Genomic DNA, 26991 nt, shown 5'->3' with positions numbered 1-26991 from the left:
ACTAAAATTCTAACGTCTCGAACACTTCTACCCTTATAACAATGTTGTCATCTATAATTTACTTTTATTGTTAATGAGATTTATTTCATTTTAAGGGTAAGTAAGTATGATGTGAGCAAAACGATATAATCAAGTTTTCCTTCTTAAAAAAACTCTTGTTATTAACATACGAATGCCTTTCAATGCCCATTAACATTACGCAAATTTTAATATTCCTAACATATGTTTTTTCCAATATTACTTTGCCGTGCTAAATAATATATCGATTTTATCTTAATTGCGGTTGTTCCGGAAAACAGTCTCCATCAACCGACACTACTATTAGTTATTAATAAACAATCTGTGTCGATTGAACGCTTATCTACACACGTGTGTGAAATGTGAAAACAGGCAGATTTCCTTGTTTGTGTCAACATTCCAAACAATTAACACCTATCAAGTAATCATATATTCTTCATAAACAAAGGACACAATGGTAAGTTTATGTTACAGAGTCGTATATTAACTATTTTTCTGAAATGTGATGTACAACCGCAAAATGGCCAGGTTTTGATCTTTCAATTTCCTAGTACAACTCATTCTGACTATTATTAATCCGAATTATTATCGGCTCCAGTCTGATTTTTTTAAATCGATAGAACTTCTGAATAATTTAGGAATAGACTGTAATATTAGAACAGATCTCTATGTGTCAGTAGACTTTCACTATGTCACTGGGCTCTCCCTGACCTGTCCAGTGATGTCGGTGATGCATGTAAAATGTATAGTGAAATATTTCCACTGTGACCCACGTAAAAAGTCCCAAGGTAAGCTCATAACGTTTTGCTTAAATTCATAGTTCCTATTTGTTTTGGGAATAATTTGAAATATACAAGACAAAAACGACAACATGGAAAATTCCATGAATATATCTGTGATACAGTACGTTGATTTTCATGTATATTGTACAATTCATATAGATATCAATACGTTTCAGTAAAAGAAATAATGTATGTATGGGTATTTTGTTAACCATTAGAGTAACAGACATGTTAATCTTGACCCTTTTGTTCTGTAATCAATGAAAGATTAAATCTTCAATGTCGTGCAACTTGTGACATGCATCTGGTAACATCAGATAAAATGGCCAACCAGTGGCCTCTTATGTTATAGGAGTTCAGATGCATAAATAATTTACTATTAGTGATGATGATTGAATATAATGGTATAACCTTATCTGAGGCTTCATACATATATTCTATAAATTAGATGGGTGCTTTAATTTATATAGGGTCCTAATTCAGGGGTCCATAGTGTGCCCATTTGTAAACGTTTTTGTTATCGCTATTTCTTGGAAATTGCAAGATGGATCTCTCTCAAATTTCATCTTATGTTTCCTTGGTCCTTAGTCATGCATGTTTAATTTTTAATCAAAAATTTTAAATGGCAAACAGAAGGCCATCTTTTCCATTTTGGCTAATAAAGTTTGTTATCACTTTTTTTTTTGAGAAGTACTGGAGTTATCTCTCTGAAATTTCATATGTAGGTCCCCTTGGTCCCTTGTTGTGTCTGATTGATTTTAAGATTGATCAGAAAAAAATGGCTGACTGGCAACCATCTTGGATTTGGCAGTGAAAGATTTGTATCACTGCTTCAGAGGAATGTTCAAATTTTGTATGATTAAGAGGAAAATCAGGAGACAGAAAAGGAAAAAAAATCAAACTTTTAAAGAACAAATAAGGATCAAGCAATGATATAGGATTTTTGTATTTGATTGGTTTAGCCTCAGTCAACATCAAACAGATCAAAGATGGATCATGATCATAGTCAAAGTAGTGATGGTGAGACATATAAATATGGGGTGGATTTGTTTCGGTGTTTTGTTGCTTTGATTTAATGTGGAAATACATGTTAACAATGGAGCTCAGATTGTACGTAACACAAATATAACAAATTCATCATCATGTCATCTATGTGTTATATGATTTAACATAATTCATACAACCATGAAAACTATTATAGGACTGTAATAATGATTTGGTTTAGCTTGGATACAATGCATATCATGATACTCACATTTTGATTTTTAATACAATACACTTCTTGTGAATGCTGACTTGAAGACCTAAAAAGTCACCTACAATGCAATAATACATCAGAACTTTATTTCAGTGTTCAGTATAATAAGAATATATACTTAGTGCGAACCAGCAAGTTTTAAAAATGGTGTATGATTTAAGCCTTTCTTCTTGTTACAGAGAGAAACAAAATTAAAAATCATTCACAAAATGACATGAAGGAGGCAATATATTTCATGTATATTTGGACTGACTTTACCAAATGGTGTATCATAACATATGGAAATAGCAAATTTGAAAGAGATATGTAAAATTGAACAGCAGCAAAAATAGGTATTGACTCATGATGAATCATTTTACAATATGATGAGGTAAAATTGTTGCCTCAACTTGTTAGCTAAGTGCACTCTATAATTCATTGAAAGGGAAACATAACTCACATACTGATATGTACACTTACATTGTATATCAATCAATTATTAGCCAACGTTGTGATTTTTAGTAAAAGTGTATTGCGTTCCTGATACCTTTCACTTGGATACCTTCACTGGTATGCAGGGCGATTGAGGAATAGGAGTAAACAACGACATATATCAACCACAACAAGCTCGGGTTAAACAGTAGGATCTTTATTGGTTTGTAGACCGGTTTTGCCCGAACCTCAACAGGACACCAATTCTACAAAAAATTTCTCCTAAAGTACATAAAATGTGTAATCAATTACTATTTTATATATGTAATTTTTTTTCCAGAAAAAGTCAAAAGGTAAAAAAGGCGGTAAGAAAGCAAGTACAACAAAGCTTAATAATAAGCTGACAACAAGGCTAGCAAGACAAGGAAAGCTAAAGAAAAATAAGAAAGCAAAGAGACATCCAGATGAAGACAAGGAAAATCCAGCAGCACAGAAGGTCAAGGAAAGTCATCAGGTGGACTCTTATCAGTCAGAATTGTCAGAAGAAGATGTTGATTATTTCAGTACACCTGGAATGAACACAAGTTTTGTTAAATCAAGGTATATATATATATATTTTTTTTTTCTTTTTGAAAATTATTCCTGAAAGATGATTTATTAACTTTTGATAAGTAGATGAATATATAAAATGGCTTTGACATGATAACATACCGGTAATTCAACACTGCATATGTTTTATTCATTAAGTCGAAGATCATTTCATGTGTTTGATTTGATGATAGATCATAGATTTCAATGATCATTGTTTTGGTTTTACAATATAGGTAAAACAAACTCCAAAAAATACAAATATGCCGAAAATATCATTAATATGACATTAAATGAGACCAACAGTTCTCTTTACCATGTAATACCTGAGTGAGATAAACCTTTATCAGTTGTATGCCATAAACTGTCACTTAAATTATACTAGTGATATGGCAAATCATTTTCATAGTTTTAAGTATTTCGTAAGGGAAGATAACTCAATAATAATTCTTGATTTGCATTGAAAGATACTATTCACTTGTGTCTTTGTACAGTCTTCCAGTTTTCGTCTCAGTGGTAGACAATGCTGGTGAATTTTTTCCTTGAGGTTTGCTGAAAAATGCATGCAACACTTTAATTGATTCACAATTACTTTATGTTCAAGAGAAATTTTCAGATAAATGGTTATTTTTGAAATATTGAACTATTGGGCCAATGCATCTCCCCAGCAAAATTTTTACAATTCTTCTAAAAAATTTTGCTTTCATCAGTTGTCTCTAAGGTTTCAAAATTTAAGCCTTTAACATCACTGATGAGCTCTAGCAGGACAAAATGCCAGTATGATGCAGTTAAGTTAATTATTTTTAATTTTTTTTTTTTTTTTTTTTGTTATTCAATAGTTTACATGCAGAGGCAAAAACAAAGAAAAGAAAGCAGGCTTTTGATGATGACACTGAATCACCCTTTGAGAGGCATCCGCGAAAAATTGTTCACAAAGACGAAAATCAAAACCTGAAGTCTCTGTTACCAATTAAAACCAAGAAGGGAACAATTGTACCACAGATGATTGAGGATGACTCTGTTCCAGGTGCGAATATTCTCACTGTTAGAATTTTAGACATGACCATGTCAGTTATACATTCATGAATCTTAATTATGTATTAGTTTTACTGTATAGTGTGTTTTCTTGCGATAAGCCAAGGGGACAACATGTTAATTCTGATTCAAAATCAGAGAGGGATGGGCTTATTATAAGGGAAGGGGGGACAGCACATTCCTTCTGACTAAAAAGTAAGAATGATGAGCTTATTACAGAACTTCAGGGGCCCAATTGTACCACAGATGACTGGCTCAAAGTCAGAGGGGAGGGCTTATTACAAGACCACATGGGGCCAATACAATTTTTATCACTCAGTCAGGGAGCAGGCTTATTGTAGGAGCTCAGGGGAAGGGAAGGGGTGCAACATGTTACTTTTGACTCAAAGTCAGGAGTGGGTTTATTAAAGGACCTCAGGGGAGGGGGCCAACCTGTTACTTCTGACTCAAAGTCAGAGGGATGGGCTTATTTCAAAACCTCAGGGGAAGGAGGGCAGCACATTACTTCAAAGTCAAAGTCAGAGAGTAGGTGTATTATTGGAAGATAAAATTGCACTGCTTTATAATGCTCAATTTACCAATTCACACCAACAATATCAATGGGTGGAGTTATTACCAGGTATATTCTTGTTAATGATTAAATTTGTTAAGTTCCTAAAAGACTTTTTTTATATGAAGACCAAATGCTGCATTTATAAGATATAAAAGTAAACCTCTAAGGTCCTTGATTTTTCACTGTAGATTATAACCATATATAAATTTATAAAAATATTATAGACTTTGATTTAATTTTGCATTTAATTTAATGCATTGTATCTTCTTTATTCAGTTTTACAGTTTTAAAGATCTTGATTTTAACATATGAAATGGTGTGTTTAGAAAACATGAATCACAAATGATCATATTTTCTCCATTCTTAGTTCAAGATAATGACCAAAAAGATACTGCAGAGGAGGAAATGTTGGGTAAAGGAGATGATACCAATGAGACAGAGGTATTACCAGAACTTAGTGGCATACAACTGATGTCTATGAGGAAGAAAAAACTGTTAGATTGCAGGCGAAGGATAGCACTGCTGGCCAGCGCGCTGATTGAGAATCCTGAGGCTAATGTAAGTATTTTTTATAATTACTTAGAATTACAATTTTAGTGTTGAGAGTAGGTGTTGGGCATATAGTGTTACCCATGTCCATTTATCCGTCTGTTTGTCCCATCATGTCATGTCACCACACATCCTGTCCTATCTTGTCCTAAATCACAGTGATATCAGAGGTCTTTTCAAAACATTTAGTTCATTTTTACCTTCATACTATCAAAATATAGCAATGATTATTCACTCCATAGAATCAAGATAATATTATTTCCTAGGTTGGGAGAGATACTTTCATAAATACATGCCGTATTGGCCTTTTGAATGAATTATTCTAGGAAGGATGAGGTCTTCATCTCTGCTTGAGGCATAAGGGTCCCAGAATAAACAAGAAAATTCACATGGTAAAGATTACACATTTTAAGCCACATTCTATTAAGCTGTTATATACGTTAACTGTTAATATTTTAACCAAATTGTGAAAAATAAAATATTAAATTGAGGCTTAGAAAGTCATAATTTGGTAAGTGAAAAAAGCTCAAATGACACAAGCAGATATCACTAAGGTTAAAAGTTCATGTCTAAATACTACTTTAAACTTATTGAAAACTGTGGCCACCATAGGATGTATCGGGGGACATTTTAGTTGCTGAAAGCTTCCGATGTACTCTGAAAAAATAGGATAATTGAATTAAGTTAGTATGGAAGTACTGATATTACATTTGAGTGCATTGGATGTCCTCAGTGTAGTACAAATGGAAAAAGTCTGAAAAGCCTTAAAGTAAAAATAGAAAAAATTGACATGTTTTCATGTAAGGCAGTTTTGAACCATCTGACAGCATTGGAATTGTGATGTAATACCAGACCTCAATTATATTGTCTTTGATGTTTTCAATGTCTCTTTTGATTAGATAAGAAAACTAAAGGAGCTGAGGTTGATGCTTGAAGAAGAAGACTGTGATATTTTCCTGACAATACGAAAACTGGCCATGGTCTCGCTGATGGAAGTATTTAAAGACATCACCCCTGGTTATCGACTTCGTATCGCTACACAAGAAGAAAAGTCCCAAAGGGTTTGTTTATGTTTATTGTTTCAGCAATTGTGAATATATAGGCAATTTTAAAGGGAAATACAAAGAAAAATTTTGATTGCCATGAAAAGTCTAACTGCTATTAAATGAAAATTGTTTTATAAGCTTCAGTTATATTACAACAATTGGGAAACAAGCTACTCTTGTTGGCCCTAATGAAAGCAGGCAAAAGATCTGTGTGTGGAAACGGAAGTATGCAGGGAAAAGTCCTGTGTTTGAATTGAGGCCCCATACGTTTTCAACATCCAGTTAGGGATTCAGATTTATTTGCTGAAGTGAAAACTAATTAGTTACTACTGTGACACCTGACCATGAAAATTTGTAGGTATTAATGTAAGAGTACAAACAAAAGAATTTTACTTTTTCTTTTTGACAGCTTTGTGTCGTCATTATACAAAAATAGCATTATATTATGGCTCACTTAGATCGTTTACTTCTGCTCACTTGAAAAATTACACTTTTAGGATTCTTAAGGTTCTGCTTCAGTTGTCAAGGTCATTTTCAGAATCTTATATTTCCTCGACTGTTGTTTTATATTTTTGCACAATGTGCTTGATGTATGTTTATATATTCTTTAGGCTAAAAAAGAAACAAAGACTCTACGTGAATTTGAGGAATCATTCTTACTGAACTATCGTCATTATCTGGAATTTTTAGAGAGCACTGTACGAGGTATGAACAACTATACTTAAAAAGATATATTGTTTTTCATATGCCCCAATCACAGGTGTCATAATGATATGATTAATATTTGTAATCTGATATGCAAAGACACCATTAGAAGTCCAGGCCATATCATAAGTGATGTCACTGATGGTCTGGGTCATATCTTACACTAGGTGGCGCCACTTGGGCATCGTTGACAAGGTGAACAACAAGACAGTAACAAGAGCAAATGATTGAATTGTTCTTGTTCCTGTATATCATGTTTGTTAACGGTACATCAAGTACATTTCTCTTCACATACCATGTTTATAATGTTTATTATATGGTATATGGAAGTAAACAAGCATTGTACCTTTTCAAAAGGAAAAATAATGAAAGGATTGTGTACTCTTATGTAATTGGCCGATCGACAGCTTTTGATTGACAGCGCGGTTTAGCCAATCAGATCGCGAGTAGTATTCTCCTCTTTGTTTACATTTCGCTACTCCGACATTCTCCGACAATGGTGATACTTTGCTGCTGGGGAACTTGCAACACCGATTTCGCTACCCCGAGTGATTATAGGGAGGTGTTGTGTTCATACCGTTGCCCAAATCTCAGATGAAGCATGAGAAGTGCAAATCTTGGCTCCGATTGTGCAGACGGCCTAAGTATCAACTTAATGAGGAGATCCTGTGGTGGGTGTCCTTCTAAAGGAAAGCATTTTTTATTTATGTCTGCTCAAAAGTGCGCAAATATTCACAGACTCACGTGTACAATATTGCAATGAATATCAGTATTTGTTTTTCACTCAAAATTTTGCTAGCATAAGTTTTATAATCCTCTCTCATGTGCTAATAAGTCGCATGTTAATGTGTGTATTTATAAACAAGCTTGATTTCGGACTGACCATTTTCGGATAATTATTGACTGAAGGGAAATGAAATTATCTGGACATGTTTCTGCTCTTTTACAAAGTTTTACTTTGTGAATGGTCTGTGATAAAATGAATGTTTACTGTTATGGTTATACAACTGAAATAAAATCTTAAAGTCTTCCAATAAGGTATTAATATTCTTGATGAAAAATAAACAAATTAACATGATATAAATAAAAAAAAAAAAACCAAAAATTTAAGAATTTAATGCCAGTTTAGAAAGTAACCATTATATCAGTGATGTATCTTGGTGGCCATTTTATAAAGACTTTATATGACTGTAAAAGCAAACTTGTTTTGTTTGTTTCTTTGGGGTTTACCACTTCCTTCCCACTTGAAACAGGGGTGAAAGAAATTGCTGCTGCCGGGATTCAAACCCACCCGGCCCTCTGCACCCTTCTGGTCGTGGAGCCTATGCTCTACCTACTGAGCTAACACTGCATGGCGACTTTTTATTTTTATTTCATTAATTCTGCTCCATAGAAAACAATTAAACCACTTGAACTTTGTTTTGTTTTTTCTTTTATCTTTTAAATTATTAGCAAAAATGTAAAGAGGAAAAAAACATAAACAGATTCAACATTGTGTGGTGTTTAAAGGGTATCTTCAGCGAAAAATCTTTTTTTTATATATATGAAAATATAGGTTACTGTGACCACTTTACAAGAAATAAAAATTTTCAAAGATGAACCATAAAAGCGACATTGACTGTTAAAATGGCAAAATTATCGATTTCACGGAAACAGTTGAGTAAAAATCTGAAAACCCAATGAGTGACCAGTGACGTCACAGTATACCAAAAGAGACTGAAATCGACTCGATTTAACATGGCGAGTATAGGGAAATGAAAGTATGTGACTACTTAAATGGACTGTTTTAAGTCATTCAAGGAGGAAAGGGGCTAAAAATATATATACATAATTTTAGTTTATTAAATTCCCTAACGACCGGTATATTTCTTTATTTAATTATTGCACTGTTACCACCTATAAAATTAGTTTAAAAAGTAAAAAACCGTCTCAGAAATACTCGTCTGAAAAACGGATCGTAGTAATGTGGCGACTTACTGGGTCCTGGCAATATGCGTCAAATGAAAAAGACAGTTTTTACTCCTTCAATAACGGAAAGGACTGTAATTCATAGATACAAATTTAGTATTTTGAATTCCCTATTGATTGGTATATATATTGAATAAATGCAGTGATTTGCCATGTTAACCTTATTTGAAAAGGAAAACCCCATAAATATTCGACTGAAAACGGGTATATCCCCAATTTTTTCCGCTGACTGAGGAAAACATGGCCACTAATTTCAACTTTATCATCGTCTCTTGTTTGGAAGGACGCTCATTGAAAGTATGACCCAGACACGAAACCGTTTGCTTTTAGTTTTTTCTTCAACGACACGTTAGAAGTATAATTAAGTCCGATATCATTGGGAATGACGTTCAATGCTGACGACACTTTGTTTGTCGGAGATGGTAAGAGTAGCCTCCCTTTATTTTCGGTAAGCGTGGTTATCTTTGCGTTGTCGATCGGCCAATTGAGCCTAATCACCAAGTGTAAATATTGATAAATACTAAGGTTGTGATTGTTAAGCTTTATCAAGAGATGAAAATGTGTGATATTTATTCTCAAATAAGCACTCTCCCTTACTGTAAAGTTTTAATAAATTTTCATTTTCTTTTTGCAAAAATGAAAAATGGTCTTATCTGTTACATGGGCTTATTTACAGATAAATACGGTAAACATAATAATTGAAATACATAGTGACTCTGTTGCCTTGTCCTATTGTAAGTCCAATGGCTGACTTTGAATAAGAATGTCTCAGAATAAACACAATGCTGCTCTTCATGTTTCCCCTCAAGGTCAAACCTCCAAGAAAGAAATTCGCCGCCACAAACAGAAGAGAACTAATGGTGATTTGGATCCCGGTCTACACCAGGATTCTGTTGAGGTAGGATAGGCAAACATAAATTCTGATTTATATACTTCCTCAATACTCAAGTGATCACAACCTCTTTTGGCATCTGTACCCTTGGAACTTGTCATGGTAAACTGAAGTTTCCTTGTGCGGCACTTTGAGGAGAAGACAAAAAGACTAGTTTGATCCTTTGATGTACATCAAATGAATCCTAAAGTTGCATAGTGGTATATTGTAATGGCTTTGAAGTTGGGTGTAGTATCTTTGTAATCCTTAAAAGGAGCTTATCAGCTTGTGATTGGTCTGGGTTTTTTTCTCCTCAAATCAATCAAATTTCTAAGCTTTTGCCTTCAATTTTGCTATGACATGTTCCAGACTGCAGAGAGCGAAAGTGAGTATCGAGGATGATTTATATATTATGATGCATGTTATGATATGGTGAGTAAATCTTTTGTAAATTTTTCATGAACAAAGAATCTAATTTCAATTGATTGCTTTTAAACTTGGTTCATTCTGTTACTTTGCCATCAAGTTTTCGTGAATGCTATTAGTGCATGTTTGTTCAAATAGATTACCTTGACCTATTTTCAAAATTAAGGAATAATTTTATTTTAAATTGTCTCGTAACTTCTTAGAATACACATGATTGTCTGCTTAGTATCATGGTATATGGCTGGTCGCATGCTTGGATAAGGGGGTATTCAAATACAGTTATTTAAATGAATTACTGAATATACTGAAGTGCCTTTCAGGCATTCTGACTTCACACACTGATGTGTGTTTCAGGCAATCTGACTTTGTACACTGATGTGTGTTTCAGGCAATCTGACTTCACACACTGATGTGTGTTTCAGGCAATCTAACTTTGTACACTGAAGTGCCTTTCAGGCAATCTGACTTTGTACACTGATGTGTGTTTCAGGCAATCTGACTTTGTACACTGATGTGTGTTTCAGGCAATCTGATGTGTGTTTCAGGCAATCTGACTTTGTACACTGATGTGTGTTTCAGGCAATCTGACTTTGTACACTGAAGTGCCTTTCAGGCAATCTGACTTTGTACACTGATGTGTGTTTCAGGCAATCTGACTTTGTACACTGATGTGTGTTTCAGGCAATCTGACTTCACACACTGATGTGTGTTTCAGGCAATCTGACTTTGTACACTGATGTGTGTTTCAGGCAATCTGACTTTGTACACTGATGTGTGTTTCAGGCAATCTGACTTTGTACACTGATATAAGTTTCAGGCAATCTAACTTTGTACATTGATGTGTGTTTTTCAGGCGATGCAGATTATGGCACTGAGATGTATGTGTGAGATGCTGGTGAAACACCCTCACTTTAACTACAGGAACAATATTGTTAATGTTATAGTTCCCTACATGAACAAAGGAAACATTCAGGTGAATATTGACTGTCACTTATATCATTGTGTGGTGGAATTGTATCAAATTTTGTTTATAAAGATGGTTTTTCTTGGTTCAAATCGCAACAGTTTCAAATGATCCGGACGTACCATATAGCTTGTGATTTTTATGGGTTAAAATTATATACGATATTGTAATAAGATGGCTAAATTTTATAATAATGAATACAGATTGTACATCTGGATGTAAAAGAACTTCTGATACACTCGTGGCTCAGTGTTTCAGGGATTGTCTTTTTGTTGCCATGTTGTACCACGAAATAGTGAAAATATCATCCTTCTGAAAATATCTAGCTAAACAGGAATCATATAACAGGCATTTCTGTTGATTTTATGTTTAAGTATGTATCTGTATCTAATTTTCACAATCTTATTCCATCCATAAAGTTTGTGGGAAGTAAGAACCCATCCAAAATAAAATACTTTAAAAGGTTTTGGTTTTTTTTTTCATGTTAAGGGTTGAAATTTTTGCAGTTTTACCAAAACTTTTGAACTTATAATGATGTATTTTCACAGAAGCCATTAAATGGACTCTGTAATAATCTTGTTTATCTTCGTATCTAATATTCACATTTTTATTGTATTCTTGAAAATAGTGGAAATTACAATCCCTAGAAAATGAAACCACTTAATTGTTCATGTCATGTTTACACTTAAATGGACACTGTATTGATCTTCACTGATTTTTGCATTTAGATTCTAAAATTATTGGCAAAAGCTACATTATCTTGAAAAAATGTGTGAGGATATATGTAATATCTACAAATCTGCTTGTTTTGGGGTGTTTCAGATGTCCTGTATAGCCTGTGAAACTGTTAGAGATGTCTTCAAAGAAGATCGAGCAGGCCATGTCAGTCTAGAGGTATAGTACAGGACTTGGAAAAATATGCGAGAACCATAGAAATGTTTGTTTCTAGATACCAGTCACGTATAGATAAACTCTACGAAACTAGAAAATTATCCCAAACCCTGTGAAAGACTGTCACCAACACACCAGAATTTGTCGGATCCACCAGACCGTGAGAAACTGTCACCAACACACCGGAATTGGTCAGATCCATCGAACCGTGAGAGACTGTCACCAACACACCGGAATTTGTCACATCCACCGAATGTTGACCATATCATGACCTGCTTAAAGTGCAAAAAATGATTTTTCAGTACCTTTTGATTAATATTTAAAATTTCAAATTAATTTTTGGATACAAAGATTCACACATATCATAAAACATTTTCTTCAGGTTGGTAATGTCAATAGAATAGAAGTTTTTATAACACAACCAGTAGAAGATTACAGTGTGATGTTTCAATGACTGTGCGGTCATAGTCATCCCACCAATGACCAATGTGAAGCATACTAGAACGTATATATTTTCTAATGTATATAGGATTACAGTACAGCCTAAAAAATTGATAAAATCCTTACTATTCCATACACTACACAAGTCAGTGTGAATACGCAACACACTGGTCATTTGTCTTACAAAGGTGACTAGGCATCAAAACGTCACACTTAAATCTTCTACTAGTTGTGTTGTAAGAACTTTTATTCTAATAAAATAGAACATCTGATTCCTCTACATACATAGATATGTGCCAGCAGAATGGGTTGTAAGGCGGTTGTAAGGCTATTTGCCTTAAGGACCCATTTAAAACATCCTGCTATCTGTGACCAGATATTAGATGGCAAGAGGTTGACGACACTGTTAAAAATATATATTTCTTTTAGTGTTTTTAAATTGTAGGTGAATTATCCTGGAGGTTTGCTGACCTCTATGTGTTTACTTTTCAGATTGTGAAAGCCATCAGTAAGATGATTAAATCCAGAAATTTTCGAGTCAAAAGAGAGGTAAGTATACAGCAGGTTTCGATTCCAAGGCAAATCAATTTCTGAGATTGATCCAAAGGACAAATTAGCAGCTGAATCTTCATCTCTGATCGCAATATTTTAAGATTTGTATACCCTTGATTTGAAAGGAATGAGATTTTTATAGTATTCTTCAATTCTGCATTTTTATGCTCACTGAAGAGAGAGCATGTAGTCGCTCTTTGTCTGTCCATCCATCTGATTGTCTGTCCGTCATAATTTTGTCTGGAGTATAACACAAAAACTGTAAGAGATGTCAACTTGAAACTTTATAGGTAGATAGATCTCGATGAGGAGAAGTGTAGTGTATAAGAACCTTAACTCTCTGCTGCATAATTAAGGAGTTATTGCCCTTTGTTTTTTTTTTTTTTTAATACTGTGAACTTTCCTGCAGATCTCATCTTAGTTGCTTTTAGTTTCTTTGAAACTTTCTCACAGTACAGATATCTTTATCTTGACATACAGTGTTCAATCCTAGATTATAGCATTAAAAGGGGCCATGTTGGGCGCAATGCGTGAAATATGGAAGCAAATTGAAAGGAAAAAGGGTGCTTGAAAATTGTTTTTCCTTTCTTTTGAAAAACAAACAAATGTTAAGATAATTTGGGCAGCAGTTGGTAAATTGGACATTCAAATGTTTTTGTCAGCATAACTGTTTCATAACCATTAAATTCTGGAAATCTTTGGAGACAGTCAATATGTTTCACTATTATTATTTGTTTTAAATGTGGTCTGAACCTGTGTAGGGTGCAGCTGAGTAATAAATAGAACAGAAATTTATTTGTAAGTCAGATTACAAACTTGATACAGGTGGAATGAAGATATACATAAGTACAGCACTGGGTACATAGATATAAAGAAATTTTACACTGAAATTTGTGAATATAACAGATATGAACCAGAGAATTAAAAGTATAGGACAGATGTTTTGTCAACCACTTCAATTCAAAATTCTGGTCAGAAAGTCTTTCACAACTGCTTTGACTTGAAATGATATCTCATACAGTATGGGCTAAATAGTCGTCTTCAAATTTTAATCCTTTGAAATGTATCAGACTCAGAATCCCCCAAAATACAGAAACGCTGTCATTCTTCATCGTTGTCAAAGACAGTTTCAGTGTCCGAAACTTTGTAATCATTGTACTCAAATGATGTCACTGATGGGGAATGTTTGTCTTGTGTTGTACTCAAATGATGTCACTGATGGGGAATGCTTGTCTTCTGTTGTACTCAAATGTTGTCACTGATGGGGAATGCTTGTCTTCTGTTGTACTCAAATGTTGTCACTGATGGGGAATGCTTGTCTTGTGTTCTTAACGACCAATAAAGAACTCAAATCAAGTTGAGTTGCATAGTTGGAATGCTATTTTGTCATGATGTACAGAAATACATAGTGATATCCCTTTGTCTGTATCGTTATTTAGTTTGAAAAAAAGACATGTAATAAAGTAGGCTACGTGAATTGTCAGTTGATGTGATTAGCAGGAAGGAAAGCAGTGAGAGTTTTGATCAATTGATATGATTAGCATTATGAATTTTAACTGCATTCCTAATGCAACAGATTGGCCTAGCTGTATGTTTAAAATTGCATGATTAGAAAAACAAAGGGGTTATTAGCACAATGGCCTGGCCTAGATTGAACACTGGACATATTTGAACAAAATTAACATGCCTGTAGTTCTCATCTGTATTTCAACTGATCTCTTTGGAAATTTTGTCCATTTTATATGTCAATGCTATAGCACATTGTTTTCCTGAATTAAATTTGGATTCATTCAACGATTTTTGAAGAAATAATTTATAATGATGATGATGATGATGATGTTTTCTCATCTTCGGGACTCTGCCCGTTTCCGGGCATTGTCCAATGGACTGGAGTTGATTCTCTGGCAATGTGAGGGGTGGGGGGGGGGGGGGGGTGGGGGTGGGGGGGGTGTGCTCCCCTCATGGGGTAGAGTCGTCTGTGGATGAAATGATCTGCAATTTGAAGACAACTCTCTGGCCTAATGACTGTTTCTGTTGTGGTGTGTCAGGACTTCCAGTAGTAGAAGGGGGTCCTATCTTCTGTATCCAGACTGTCCTTCTATGTGTTCTAACTTTTTAGATCAGGGGAATTTAGAAGTCCTTGCCTAATAGTTTATAATAATGATACTATTGCCGAATGATTTTATGTCTAATTTGGACTTATTTGGGCTTCTGGGCAGTGTTAAGTGCCTACTCTTATTATTGATAACTGCAGGAGGATCTTTCCTATCTCTTATAGCTACAGACACTCAGATATTTTGTTGATGACGTTTATAATTATGAAATGAGAACATATGTGATTTATCATTTTAAGGTTCTGGATACTTTTCTCAGCCTGAGGATAAAAGAAGTAGACTACAAGGCACAGGAAGAGAAAATGACTGGTCAGCAACGTAAGGACATGATGAAAAAAATGTCCAAACGAGAAAAAAAGGTACATTTTTTATTGGTGAATGTTGTCATCAGTGAGAAGTGTTACTAAATAAAAATGAAAACGTTGCAATATGAATAACTGCAATATCATGACGTAAGTCTAATGATAAACCCATGCATGGTGATAAGCCCATGCTTGGTAATAAGCCCATCGGTATCTGTCACTGATCAATAAAAGTTTCAACAAATACTATTTCTTTGCCCTGCAATAAGCTAACCCCAACTTTGAGTCAGAGTTAATGTGTTGATCCCTGAGGTCCTGTAATAAGCCCACCCCCTACTTTTGAAATCAGAGGTAGTATGTTGATCCCTGGGGTCCTGTTATAGGCCCATTCCCTGCTTTGAGTCAAATGTAATGTGTTGATCTCGGGGGTCCTGAAATAAGCCCGCCCCCTACTTTGAATCATAGTTTTTATGTCAGCTCTATGAGCTTATTACAAAGTATACAGTGACTACCATTTTATATTTGATGAAGATGCCACCACTTGGGCATCACAACAACAAAATAGTTTTAAGAGCAAACAATGTTACGATTATGATTACTGTAAATTTCAAAAGTAATTAAACTACAATCATATATATTAAATGACTCCTAACATTTGGTATCCTTGTAATCTTTAAGGTGATGAATGTCAGATGTGGTGTAGGAGTGTGTATTTCATTAGGTAGGATCGTGCTGAAATGTCAGGTTTGAATTTTTCAGAGAAAGAAGAAGATGGAAGAGTTGGAAAAAGAATTGCAGGAGACAAAAGCAACAGAAGACAAGAGAAAAAGACTGAAATTAGTAAATATATTTAATATTCATGTAACAATCCACATCAGTTCCTTCAAAATTTGTCATGGGTGGTCTGATGGTGCAGTGGTGACACACTTTCAGTTGGACATTCAAGGTTTGATTCCCTGAATAGACATAGAAAGCTAAGGGTGGGGTCACCTACCCTACCACACAGGTACTCCTTTTTTTATACCATGGTAAAACAGCATTTCCAACTGGGCCGCATGAGAGATTAATATAAGATTAAGGCTTGTCAAATAATTAAAGTTTATATTTTAAAATTTTATCATTGTATAGCAAAACAGGTCTGCATGTTAAACCAATTATTGATTCTTCAAGAGTTAACCAATTTCTGAATTTCCTGTTTGATACGATTCTTGTCGATATGTATGTTATTTAGTGACATCTTCATTTCTGACTTAAAAGAAAATTTAACCAAATGTTTGAATGCTTTAACATATAGACCGATAATTCTAATTATTTATTATAAATATTTTGTTGTTTTATTGCCTTGTGTAATGTAAGTGCTTCACCAAAAACAATGTCACTAGGTCAAAGGTCAAGATCATGTTTTGCCTTGGGATTTCTTGTTTCACATTCACAATGAATATGATAGATACAGACGAGTTTTATTATCATTTGAAAAAATGTGTTTGTGTTTTTGTATTTCAGCACACTGAGACAATACAGGCAGTGTTTCTGACTTATTTCCGCATCCTGAAAGGAGGAATAAGCTCCGAGCTCTTGTCTGCTGTTCTTGAAGGGCTAGCTAAGTAAGTAACTTGATTTTGTGTGTTGATGAAAGGGAGCTCAGGTAACTTCTCCTTAAGGCTTCAAACCATTTGTCAGTTCTTTTCCAGTGTAAAAGTTTTATCATCAAATGACACCTGTCATCATCTGAGGTGCCATGGTGTTTATGATTTCTGTGAGAAAACAATTTGATGTTGTTAGGTAAATAGGATGGTGTTCTAATTAATTTCAAACTCAAGAATTTCTTAACACATTTCCACACGATTCATTTACTATTGAAAAGATAATGAAAACAAAAAACATGAAATTATCCAATTAACACAGAATTATGAAGATGATTGATACTCAAGGCATTTTTTTTCTTTTTTATTCCAGATTTGCCCATCTAATAAACATTGATTTCTTTGATGACTTGTTCAAAGTTTTTGATGAATTGATTTCATCTCAGGTACGAATTTTATATGTTTAATGCTTCCATTGTAGTCGAGGATTTGTTTCCTTTTTGATATTTTTTATACCTCTCCCATTTTTACAAGGAGCAGCTTTGCTCTAGCTGCTATGTTCCAAAATAGCTCCATTTTGTTCAGGATTTTGATTAAGCTTTATACAAAGATACCGCAGTTGTGTTTGTTAGATGGGTCTTTAAGATCAAGATCACAGCTACGTTTTATAGAAATTTTTCTGGTATTAATACTCTATATGGGAAAACTTACCACAGTTTCACTGTGGGCATAGTTCAACATTCGCTGATTTTGTGCCTTTGTCAAAAAGATGGGAATAAAATGCTGACAAATATTTTGAATTAAGGTAAGGGTATAATATATGTTAATTTGCTTTTCAGGGGAATTGAATTCTATGCAAAGATAAATATTTGAGAAATACTTCCCCATATTCAGTGCTGATTTACCATTCATGTCCTATAGGATTTTCTTATTTATCCTGATATGAATGATTTGATTTATTTTTTACAGGAATTGTCCTATAGAGAATCACTACACTGCGTTGAAACGGCATTTATCATTCTATCTGGACAGGGGGCAGCACTGAACATCGATCCTAATACCTTCTACACTCATCTTTACAATACCCTTTTCAAAGTCCATACAGGTAAACGTAAAGACCCATTATTACAGAAGACCTGGCAATGTGCACAAATTTTTATGCCCCTGTCAAGTCATTTCACGTCTCGTTCTGAATCAAAACCATACCTTGAGAACATTGGAGAAGATTCATATTTACTCGATAGTATTGTAACATAAGTTCTGCCGGATGAGATTCTGATTGGTATAGGACCTGAGGCATTGATGGTTTACCGACTTTTCCCTGTTTTATGCTAAAATACTAAATTTTAATGAAGTCAAGTTTTTCTTTCTCCCCAGTGTAATAAGTCGGGAAAGATTTGAAAATTCAAAATTTCAAAATCCGTCTTTTAGAACAGTTCAGGATTAATCTTTCAAAATGACGTTAGAGTATTCTTAAAGAGATTTCTTTAAACTTTCATGAATGACTTTGGGAGGTGTTTTGAAGACATGCAAGTTGAACGACAATAAACGAGAATGTATATAAACATAGTAATTCATACATAGATTACTTCTGATTCATTTGATATCTTTGTATTGTTATTCTTTAATCATACGTTTGCTTGGACAGGGTCCTCTAGTGAAGATATCCCAATCATCCTAAGTTGCCTGGATGCCATGGTAACGAGAAGAAAAAGACAGGTCAGTATGAATCCAGATTGCCAGTTCAAACCTTATATAGCCCACAATGTCTACTACCTGTATGAGCAATGATAGTTGAGGGAATAGTTTATCAGGCTGTTGCTACCTCGGTTGAAGATCAGAAGTGAGTGGTTTGATCTCTACTTAGGACGATTTGTACATTTTTTATGTAAGAAAACAAAGATCATGAACCGTCCTTTGGCAAGTCACCTGACCCCAATTTCTTCAGATAACATGAAATGGACATTCTGCATGTTGTTTAGTAAGGAAACCACCAGCTACCAAAAGGAGCCTCAGCCTTGAAATGAACCTGGCTGCATTCATAGGGTAGTAAACCCCACCAGCCTAAAAATGAACCTGGCTGCATTCATAGGGCAGTAAACCCACTAGCCTAAAAATGAACCTGGCTGCATTCATAGGGCAGTAAACCCCACAAACAAACCTTAGATCAATAATGATACAACCACAAAGATATGATAACAATCATTTGCTTGATTAATGTTTATGACTAAATTCTGCCCCGGGCCTGGCTATACAGGAATATGCTTTAGGTCGCCTAAAACTGGATTAAGCATATGTTGCTGTATCCAACTTATCATGTATTGTGTTTATGGAAGAACAAGAATGCAATGATCTTTCATATATCTGGCTGTTCAAAGGGCAATAAACTGGGTATTACCTCTCTTGTCAAAAATTAATTACGAGGACAGCTGAATGATACTTTACAATTTTTTTATTTTTTTTTTTTTAAATATTTCAGATATCCCAACAAAGAGTACTGGCATTCATCAAAAGACTTTTGACACTGTCTCTAATGCAATCCTATGAAGGAAGTCTTGGCCTGCTGTTGGCAGTTAGGAGCTTCATATTGGTACGTAAGCTTGACCTTACAAGCACTCCCACAAAGTACAATAAGGCCTCGGTAACACTGTCTCTAATGCAGTCCTAAGAAGGCAGTCTTGGCCTGCTGTTGGCAATTAGGAGCTTCATATTGGTAAGTAAGCTTGATCTTACAAGCACTCCCGCCAAGTACAACAAGGCCTTGGTAACACTCTCGCCTTTCACCCAGGATTTAATTCCGTGAAAAGACAAAGAAGAGTTATGGACATGCCTGGTAGATCACATAGGTTTTCTCCCAGGTAATATGGTGTCTTTTAACAGTAAGACCCCATGCTAACTTCAATTCAGGTCAACAAGAGGGAATGATATTAACTGTTTGTTTGTTTTACAATTGTTCAAAGATAAATAATGTTTTAGTGCTGTTAATGTTGTGTGTATTAATTTTACTTTATGTTATTGTGATTTACATTTACAGACTTACAAGTCTAGTGAAATGCTGTTTGATAACGAGACCCAAGGAAGTGGAGTTTTTCTGCCAGAGTTAGCAGATCCTGAGCACTGTAATGCACACAACACTATGCTGTGGGAACTACCCCTGTTAAAGGTGAGAGACCATTTTTGTTACGATATTGTGTTCATTCGAGGATCTCAATGTCATAAATAATGTTTAGATTTTTATTGTTAAAGAGTTCCAAATTTGTTTTTTTTTTTTGCTATTTTTAAAAATGGGATGAAGTCGCGAAAAGCAAAAATCATGAAATTGAAATTATTACCACTTTATGGTTTGACTAAGCCAAGAGTCTATACAAAGGTAGGAAACATTCTCTCTGAACATACCTTCTGAAAACAACATTGTTTTCTGATCAGCACTTTGTGGTTTGACCAAGGTGAGTATCTTTACCAATTTACTAAGCAATACAATATGTTCTACGGAAAGAAGGGAAAAAAGGGATATAATGATATTTTTTCTGAATACTCCTTCTGAAAATAACGTCCTTTCTTGATCTATACTTTGTGGTTTGACCAAGTTGTGTCCCTACACTATGTGGCAAAATTTACTCTCAGGAAAAAAAAAGTTTTTTTAGATTTTTTTCACCAAAAAATACCTGTGTATTATATGTAAGTGCACACAATAGGCAGATATGGTGGTAGTCTATTTCATGGCAAAAATGAAAAGCAATTAGTTTTTGCATGCATAACCATAAACCACAAATATTTGAACCGTAGAAAATCACAGCCTGACCGTAAAGGAGATGATATAACTGTAAAAATTTTCATGGGATATTGATTATTGTTGATTTCGTCTGTACTTTCAATCCTCAAATTCTGACGTCCATGAGCTGTTAAAATTAGACTAATATATAGTTTTTTAGAGCTCTACTGATCAAAAAAAGAAAATGTCCACAAATTAGGGATTTTTTGAAAAACCACAAAAATTAAACCCCATGAAAATGCATCATTTTACAGTAGTTACGGACTATTTTAATACCTCTCTTGAAGTGATAAACATGACAAAATGTTTGAAGACTCCTTCATTTAAATTTCAGGATATTGAAAAGTTTTATATATATATATACACACATATACATGTAGTATATTATGAAAACTTTATGAAAATTTTTGAAGATAAAAGCCAAAATTAGAATGGAAATGCATAATACTTGCCCCCACAAACAAATTCAGATGTTTATGGGACGTTTTCAGAAATTCATATATGTATATAAAAAGTAATAATTTTATGTATTTGTCTTGGTAAACTTTTGAAAAATTGAAATTTTATCTGCATCATATTTTTTTTTTGTTTAATATTAATATATGATGCTGTTTTTAGCGCCATTACCATCCTGTGACACGGCAGATCAGTAATCATGTGTCCCTTTTCACACCAACGTCTGGAGAAGGACAACTGACAGCAGAACTTTCACGCAAGTAAGACATACACAACTACTCTCCAAGTTAAATAAATCCATTTATCTACCATTTGGGAAACGTATTTCTCATACCCTGGAGAGGGGCAGAATATTTCCTTGTCTCACCTTAGGGATGAGGCAAGGGGTTTCCACTTTCATAGCAATGAAGTGTGTCATTATTGTAAAGCATTGGGATAACAATATGAAATCCATCAAAATAAGGGAAAATTGATCATTCTTCCCCGAGTCTAGGAAACAATACAGGGGAATCTCAACCCTTAGGGAAAGATTATTAAGTTGCAAACACTTACCAAACCTCATGTTTACTACTTTGATCTTTCCTATGAGTTGAGATCCATATTCTATCTCATCCCTACTATTAGTTCCCTGTTAAAGAAATTGCACCTACATATAAACACTTTAATTCCTGGTGAACTAGCCATGAAATATTAGCCCTGAAAATTAAAAAGCTGAACAGTAATTGTCGAATTAGCATTTTATTTGTATTCAGCTTGGTTTATTGTATTAGTTGTTCAAGTAGGACAAGCTGTACCTTTAGGATTCACAGAAATGTTAATTACGTTAATTTTGTTTTTTTCAAGAAACCCAAAGGAGCTGTATGACACTTACAAATCAGCTGAGGAATTCTTTAGTCCAATGCCACCAAGTAAATCTTCATCAAAAAACAAAACTCTACACAACAAGGTATCAAGGATTACTAACCTTTTTAGGGCTATTCCAGTAAAACATCTGTTTGATTCCAGGGCTCTTAAATAAACCACTAATATCCCTGACACTCATTCCAGCCCATTACTTCCTTGCAAATTATCATTGAAATTTTATGAATATTACTCCTGAAGAAAACCAAATTTCCTGGTATAGGATAGATGTTTCACTGGAATAGCTCTTAATAAACTGCTAAGTTAAGATTAAGTCTTAAGTGATCGAACAATTGTCTGAGGTAGCCGATTGTCTGGGGTAGCCTTTTGTCTGAGGTAATCAATTGTCTCTGGTAGCCTATTGTCTGGGGTAGTCAATTGTCTCTGGTAGCCTTTTGTCTGGGGTAGTCAATTGTCTCTGATAGCCTATTGTCTGGGGTAGTCAATTGTCTCTGATAGCCTATTGTCTAGGGTAGTCAATTGTCTCTGAAAGCCTATTGTCTGGGGTAGTCAATTGTCTCTGGTAGCCTATTGTCTGGGGTAGTCAATTGTCTCTGATAGCCTATTGTCTGAGGTAGTCAATTGTCTCTGGTAGCCTTTTGTCTGAGGTAGTCAATTGTCTCTGGTAGGCTTTTGTCTGAGGTAGTCAATTGTCTCTGGTAGGCTATTGTCTGAGGTAGTCAATTGTCTCTGGTAGGCTATTGTCTAGGGTAGTCAATTGTCTCTGGTAGCCTATTGTCTGGGGTAGTCAATTGTCTCTGGTAGCCTGTTGTCTGGGGTAGTCAATTGTCTCTGATTAGCTTATTGTCTGAGGTAGTCAATTGTCTCTGGTAGCCTATTGTCTGGGGTAGTCAATTGTCTCTGGGGTCTGGGGTAGTCAATTGTCTCCGGTAGCTTTTTGTCTGGGGTAGTCAATTGTCTAGGGTAGTCAATTGTCTCTAGTAGCCAATTGTCTGGGGTAGTCAATTGTCTAGGGTAGTCAATTACCTCTGGTAGCCTATTGTCTGGGGAAGTCAATTGTCTCTGGTAGCCTATTGTCTGGGGTAGTCAATTGTCTCTGGTAGCTTATTGTCTGGGGTAGTCAATTGTCTGGGGTAGTCAATTGTCTCCGGTAGCTTTTTGTCTGGGGTAGTCAATTGTCTAGGGTAGTCAATTGTCTCTAGTAGCCAATTGTCTGGGGTAGTCAATTGTCTGAGGTAGTCAATTGTCTCTGGTAGGCTATTGTCTGAGGTAGTCAATTGTCTCTGGTAGCCTATTGTCTGAGGTAGTCAATTGTCTCTGGTAGCCTTTTGTCTGAGGTAGTCAATTGTCTCTGGTAGCCTATTGTCTGGGGTAGTCAATTGTCTCTGATAGCCTATTGTCTGAGGTAGTCAATTGTCTCTGATAGCCTATTGTCTGGGGTAGTCAATTGTCTCTGGTAGCTTATTGTCTGGGGTAGTCAATTGTCTCTGGTAGCTTATTGTCTGGGTAGTCAATTGTCTCTGGTAGCCTATTGTCTGGGGTAGTCAATTGTCTCTGGTAGCCTATTGTCTGGGGTATTGTCTGGGGTAGTCAATTGTCTCTGGTAGCTTATTGTCTGGGGTAGTCAATTGTCTCTGGTAGCTTATTGTCTGGGGTAGTCAATTGTCTCTGGTAGCCTATCGTCTGGGTAGTCAATTGTCTCTGGTAGCCTATTGTCTGGGGTAGTCAATTGTCTCTGGTTGCTGTGGTAGCCTATTGTCTGGGGTAGTCAATTGTCTTTGATAGCCCTTTGTCTGGGGTTTTCAATTTTCTCTGGAAACCTATTGTCTCGGGTAGTCAATTGTCTCTGGTAGCCTATTGTCTGGGGTAGTCAATTGTCTCTGAAAGCCTATTGTCTGGGGTAGTCAATTGTCTCAGGTAGATTATTGTCTGGTTAGTCAATTGTCTCTAGTAGCCAATTGTCTGGGGTAGTCAATTGTCTGGGGTAGTCAATTGTCTCTGGTAGGCTTTTGTCTAGGGTAGTCAATTGTCTCTGGTAGCCTATTGTCTGGGGTAGTCAATTGTCTCTGGTACCCTATTGTCTAGGGTAGTCAATTGCCTCTGGTAGCCTATTGTCTGGGGAAGTCAATTGTCTCTGGTTAGCTTATTATCTCGGGTAGTCGATTGTCTCTGGTAGCCTATTGTCTGGGGTAGTCAATTGTCTCTGATAGCCTATTGTCTGAGGTAGTCAATTGTCTCTGGTAGCCTATTGTCTGGGGTAGTCAATTGTCTCTGGTAGCCTATTGTCTGGGGTAGTCAATTGTCTCAGGTAGATTATTTTCTGGTGTAGTCAATTGTCTCTAGTAGCCAATTGTCTAGGGTAGTCAATTGTCTCTGGTAGCCTATTGTCTGGGGTAGTCAATTGTCTCTGGTAGCCTATTGTCTGGGGTAGTCAATTGTCTCTGGTAGCCTATTGTCTGGGGTAGTCAATTGTCTCTGGTAGCCTATTGTCTGGGGTAGTCAATTGTCTCTGGTAGCCTATTGTCTGGGGTAGTCAATTGTCTCTGGTAGCCTATTGTCTGGGGTAGTCAATTGTCTCTGGTAGCCTATTGTCTGGGGTAGTCAATTGTCTCTGGTAGGCTTTTGTCTGAGGTAGTCAATTGTCTCTGGTACCCTATTGTCTAGGGTAGTCAATTGCCTCTGGTAGCCTATTGTCTGGGGTAGTCAATTGTCTCTGGTAGCCTATTGTCTGGGGTAGTCAATTGTCTAGGGTAGTCAATTACCTCTGGTAGCCTATTGTCTGGGGAAGTCAATTGTCTCTGGTAGCCTATTGTCTGGGGTAGGCAATTGTCTAGGGTAGTCAATTGCCTCTGGTAGCTGGGTAGTCAATTGTCTCTGAGGCCTATTGTCTGGGGTAGTCAATTGTCTCTGATAGCCTATTGTCTGAGGTAGTCAATTGTCTCTGGTAGCTTATTGTCTGAGGTAGTCAATTGTCTCTGTTAGCCTTTTCTCTGAAGTAGTCAATTGTCTCTGGTAGCCTATTGTCTGAGGTAGTCAATTGTCTCTGGTAGCCTATTGTCTGAGGTAGTCAATTGTCTCTGGTAGCCTTTTGTCTGAGGTAGTCAATTGTCTCTGGTAGCCTTTTGTCTGAGGTAGTCAATTGTCTCTGTTAGCCTTTTCTCTGAGGTAGTCAATTGTCTCTGGTAGCCTATTGCCTGAGGTAGCCAATTGTCTCTGGTAGCCTATTGTCTGGGGTAGTCAATTGTCTCTGGTAGCCTTTTGTCTCTGAGGTAGTCAATTGTCTCTGGTAGCTTATTGTCTGGGGTAGTCAATTGTCTCTGGTAGCCTTTTCTCTGAGGTAGTCAATTGTCTCTGGTAGCTTATTGTCTGGGTTGTCTATTGTTTCAGTTAACCTATATGGTCTCTTTGTTTTCCACTCTGGTCTCCCAGTTGACGCCCATCCTCATATTACACTGGATGTTGTGAGGATGTTAAAATCCAATAAAAACAAAGAGAAATTTTTATATACATTTTGTTAGTTACTCTCATTGCATTTATTTCAGATTGGTTCACATGGCATGATCCAGAAGGATTTCAACCTATCAGCAGAAGAAACATTCTTGTCAGTCGACCCAAAAACAGAAAAAGGATAAAAACACTTCATACTTCACTGTTGCATTAATATCATGAAAACAAAACAATATCATTGGTTGTTAAGATATTAAAATATTGAACTAAATTGACATTATTTTCATTTATTACACAATCAAGACTGCTACATGACTGCTTATCTTGATCTTTACTAATATTGCCACCAACAGAAACAGCTTTTCACTCAGCATTATGGTAAGTGTAATGAATTCACTATTGTGATTTTTCCATTGCTGGATAACATTATTCCTGCTTATCCAGCCTACAGTTCTAACATGATACATTTGATTCAGTTTTCTCATAATTGTTCACAAGAAAATTAATTAATTAAAAAACTGCAACAAGGATATGAGGGGTACAAGTTGATCAAGCCTGGTTTTAGTTTCTTAATCACCATATGATAAATGTTCTATTTCCTGGTGTGATATGGCACAAGATGCATTTGATGCAACAAAAGTTTGTATATATTTATTATTAAGAACTTGCATCTTATTTTGACAATGTTGGCCAATATTTACCTGGTGGTATTCTTGTACTTTATGTGAGTTATTTACCTTTCACTTCAATGAACTCGCAAGTAAATCAATATTTTGATTAAATCTGATATCATGCATGTTATGGATATCAAATCTGAATTCCATTTTTATTAGCATATCTCTTGTTACTTTCACAAATTTTTGTTTGTCATGAAAAACAATATAAGAAATTTTAATGGTGCAACTGAAGTAAAGGTGACAATGAAAATGAATTGGGAAAGTAGATGATACCAGGATTAGAATTCTGTTCCCCTGTTTAAAGGCCACAAGTCAATGTACATGTATATATATAATGTACCATCTTTTCATCCTTGGGGGTGCTTGTTGGCGAGACTATAAGTCTCATTCTTGTAACTTTTGACAAGATTTTTCAGTCAGATATACTTTCCTCCTTGTTTTTGATATTTATCTTGGCATAACAATATTTTAACAAAAATTCAAATTCTGATATAATTCTAGAGTCGATACTTTCATTACAGTATTTGAATATAAATAAATTTAAAGTTTGATATCCATTTAACTAAATCTTGTTTTAGCCAGAGAACACACATTTCGTTACTTTGTAGGTAAGGCTGAAGTTCAAAATCTTCTAAAAGCAATATCTGTTTACCAGTTCATAAATAAATGTCATATCCTTCTTGTCATAATAAAGTGTACATCAAACTGCTGTACATAAAAT

General features: G+C 35.3%; 1 protein-coding gene across 1 annotated transcript; it reads left to right on the top strand.

Annotated features, from left to right (window-relative positions):
* The first annotated feature begins 413 nt into the window (after nucleotides 1–413).
* Nucleotides 414–25864, top strand: LOC132549604 (nucleolar complex protein 3 homolog). The gene is made up of 21 exons (XM_060213550.1): nucleotides 414–475; nucleotides 2810–3069; nucleotides 3897–4084; nucleotides 5013–5203; nucleotides 6094–6255; nucleotides 6852–6945; nucleotides 9723–9811; nucleotides 11064–11183; nucleotides 11997–12068; nucleotides 12999–13055; nucleotides 15412–15531; nucleotides 16234–16314; nucleotides 16978–17078; nucleotides 17431–17503; nucleotides 18027–18162; nucleotides 18706–18776; nucleotides 19537–19647; nucleotides 20092–20220; nucleotides 21448–21545; nucleotides 22129–22231; nucleotides 25689–25864. Exons 1-21 carry the CDS (start codon nucleotides 473–475, stop codon nucleotides 25776–25778), a joined length of 2349 nt encoding a protein of 782 aa, XP_060069533.1. The 5' UTR covers nucleotides 414–472; the 3' UTR covers nucleotides 25779–25864.
* Nucleotides 25865–26991: the final 1127 nt, after the last annotated feature.

The sequence above is a fragment of the Ylistrum balloti genome, unplaced genomic scaffold (genome assembly GCF_031769215.1).
Source record: "Ylistrum balloti isolate Yb309-2 unplaced genomic scaffold, AGI_CSIRO_Ybal_v1 Utg370066, whole genome shotgun sequence".
Lineage (NCBI taxonomy): Eukaryota > Metazoa > Mollusca > Bivalvia > Pectinida > Pectinidae > Ylistrum > Ylistrum balloti.
Note: the sequence above shows the minus strand (reverse complement) of the source record. Positions and strands in the feature narration are given on the sequence as shown.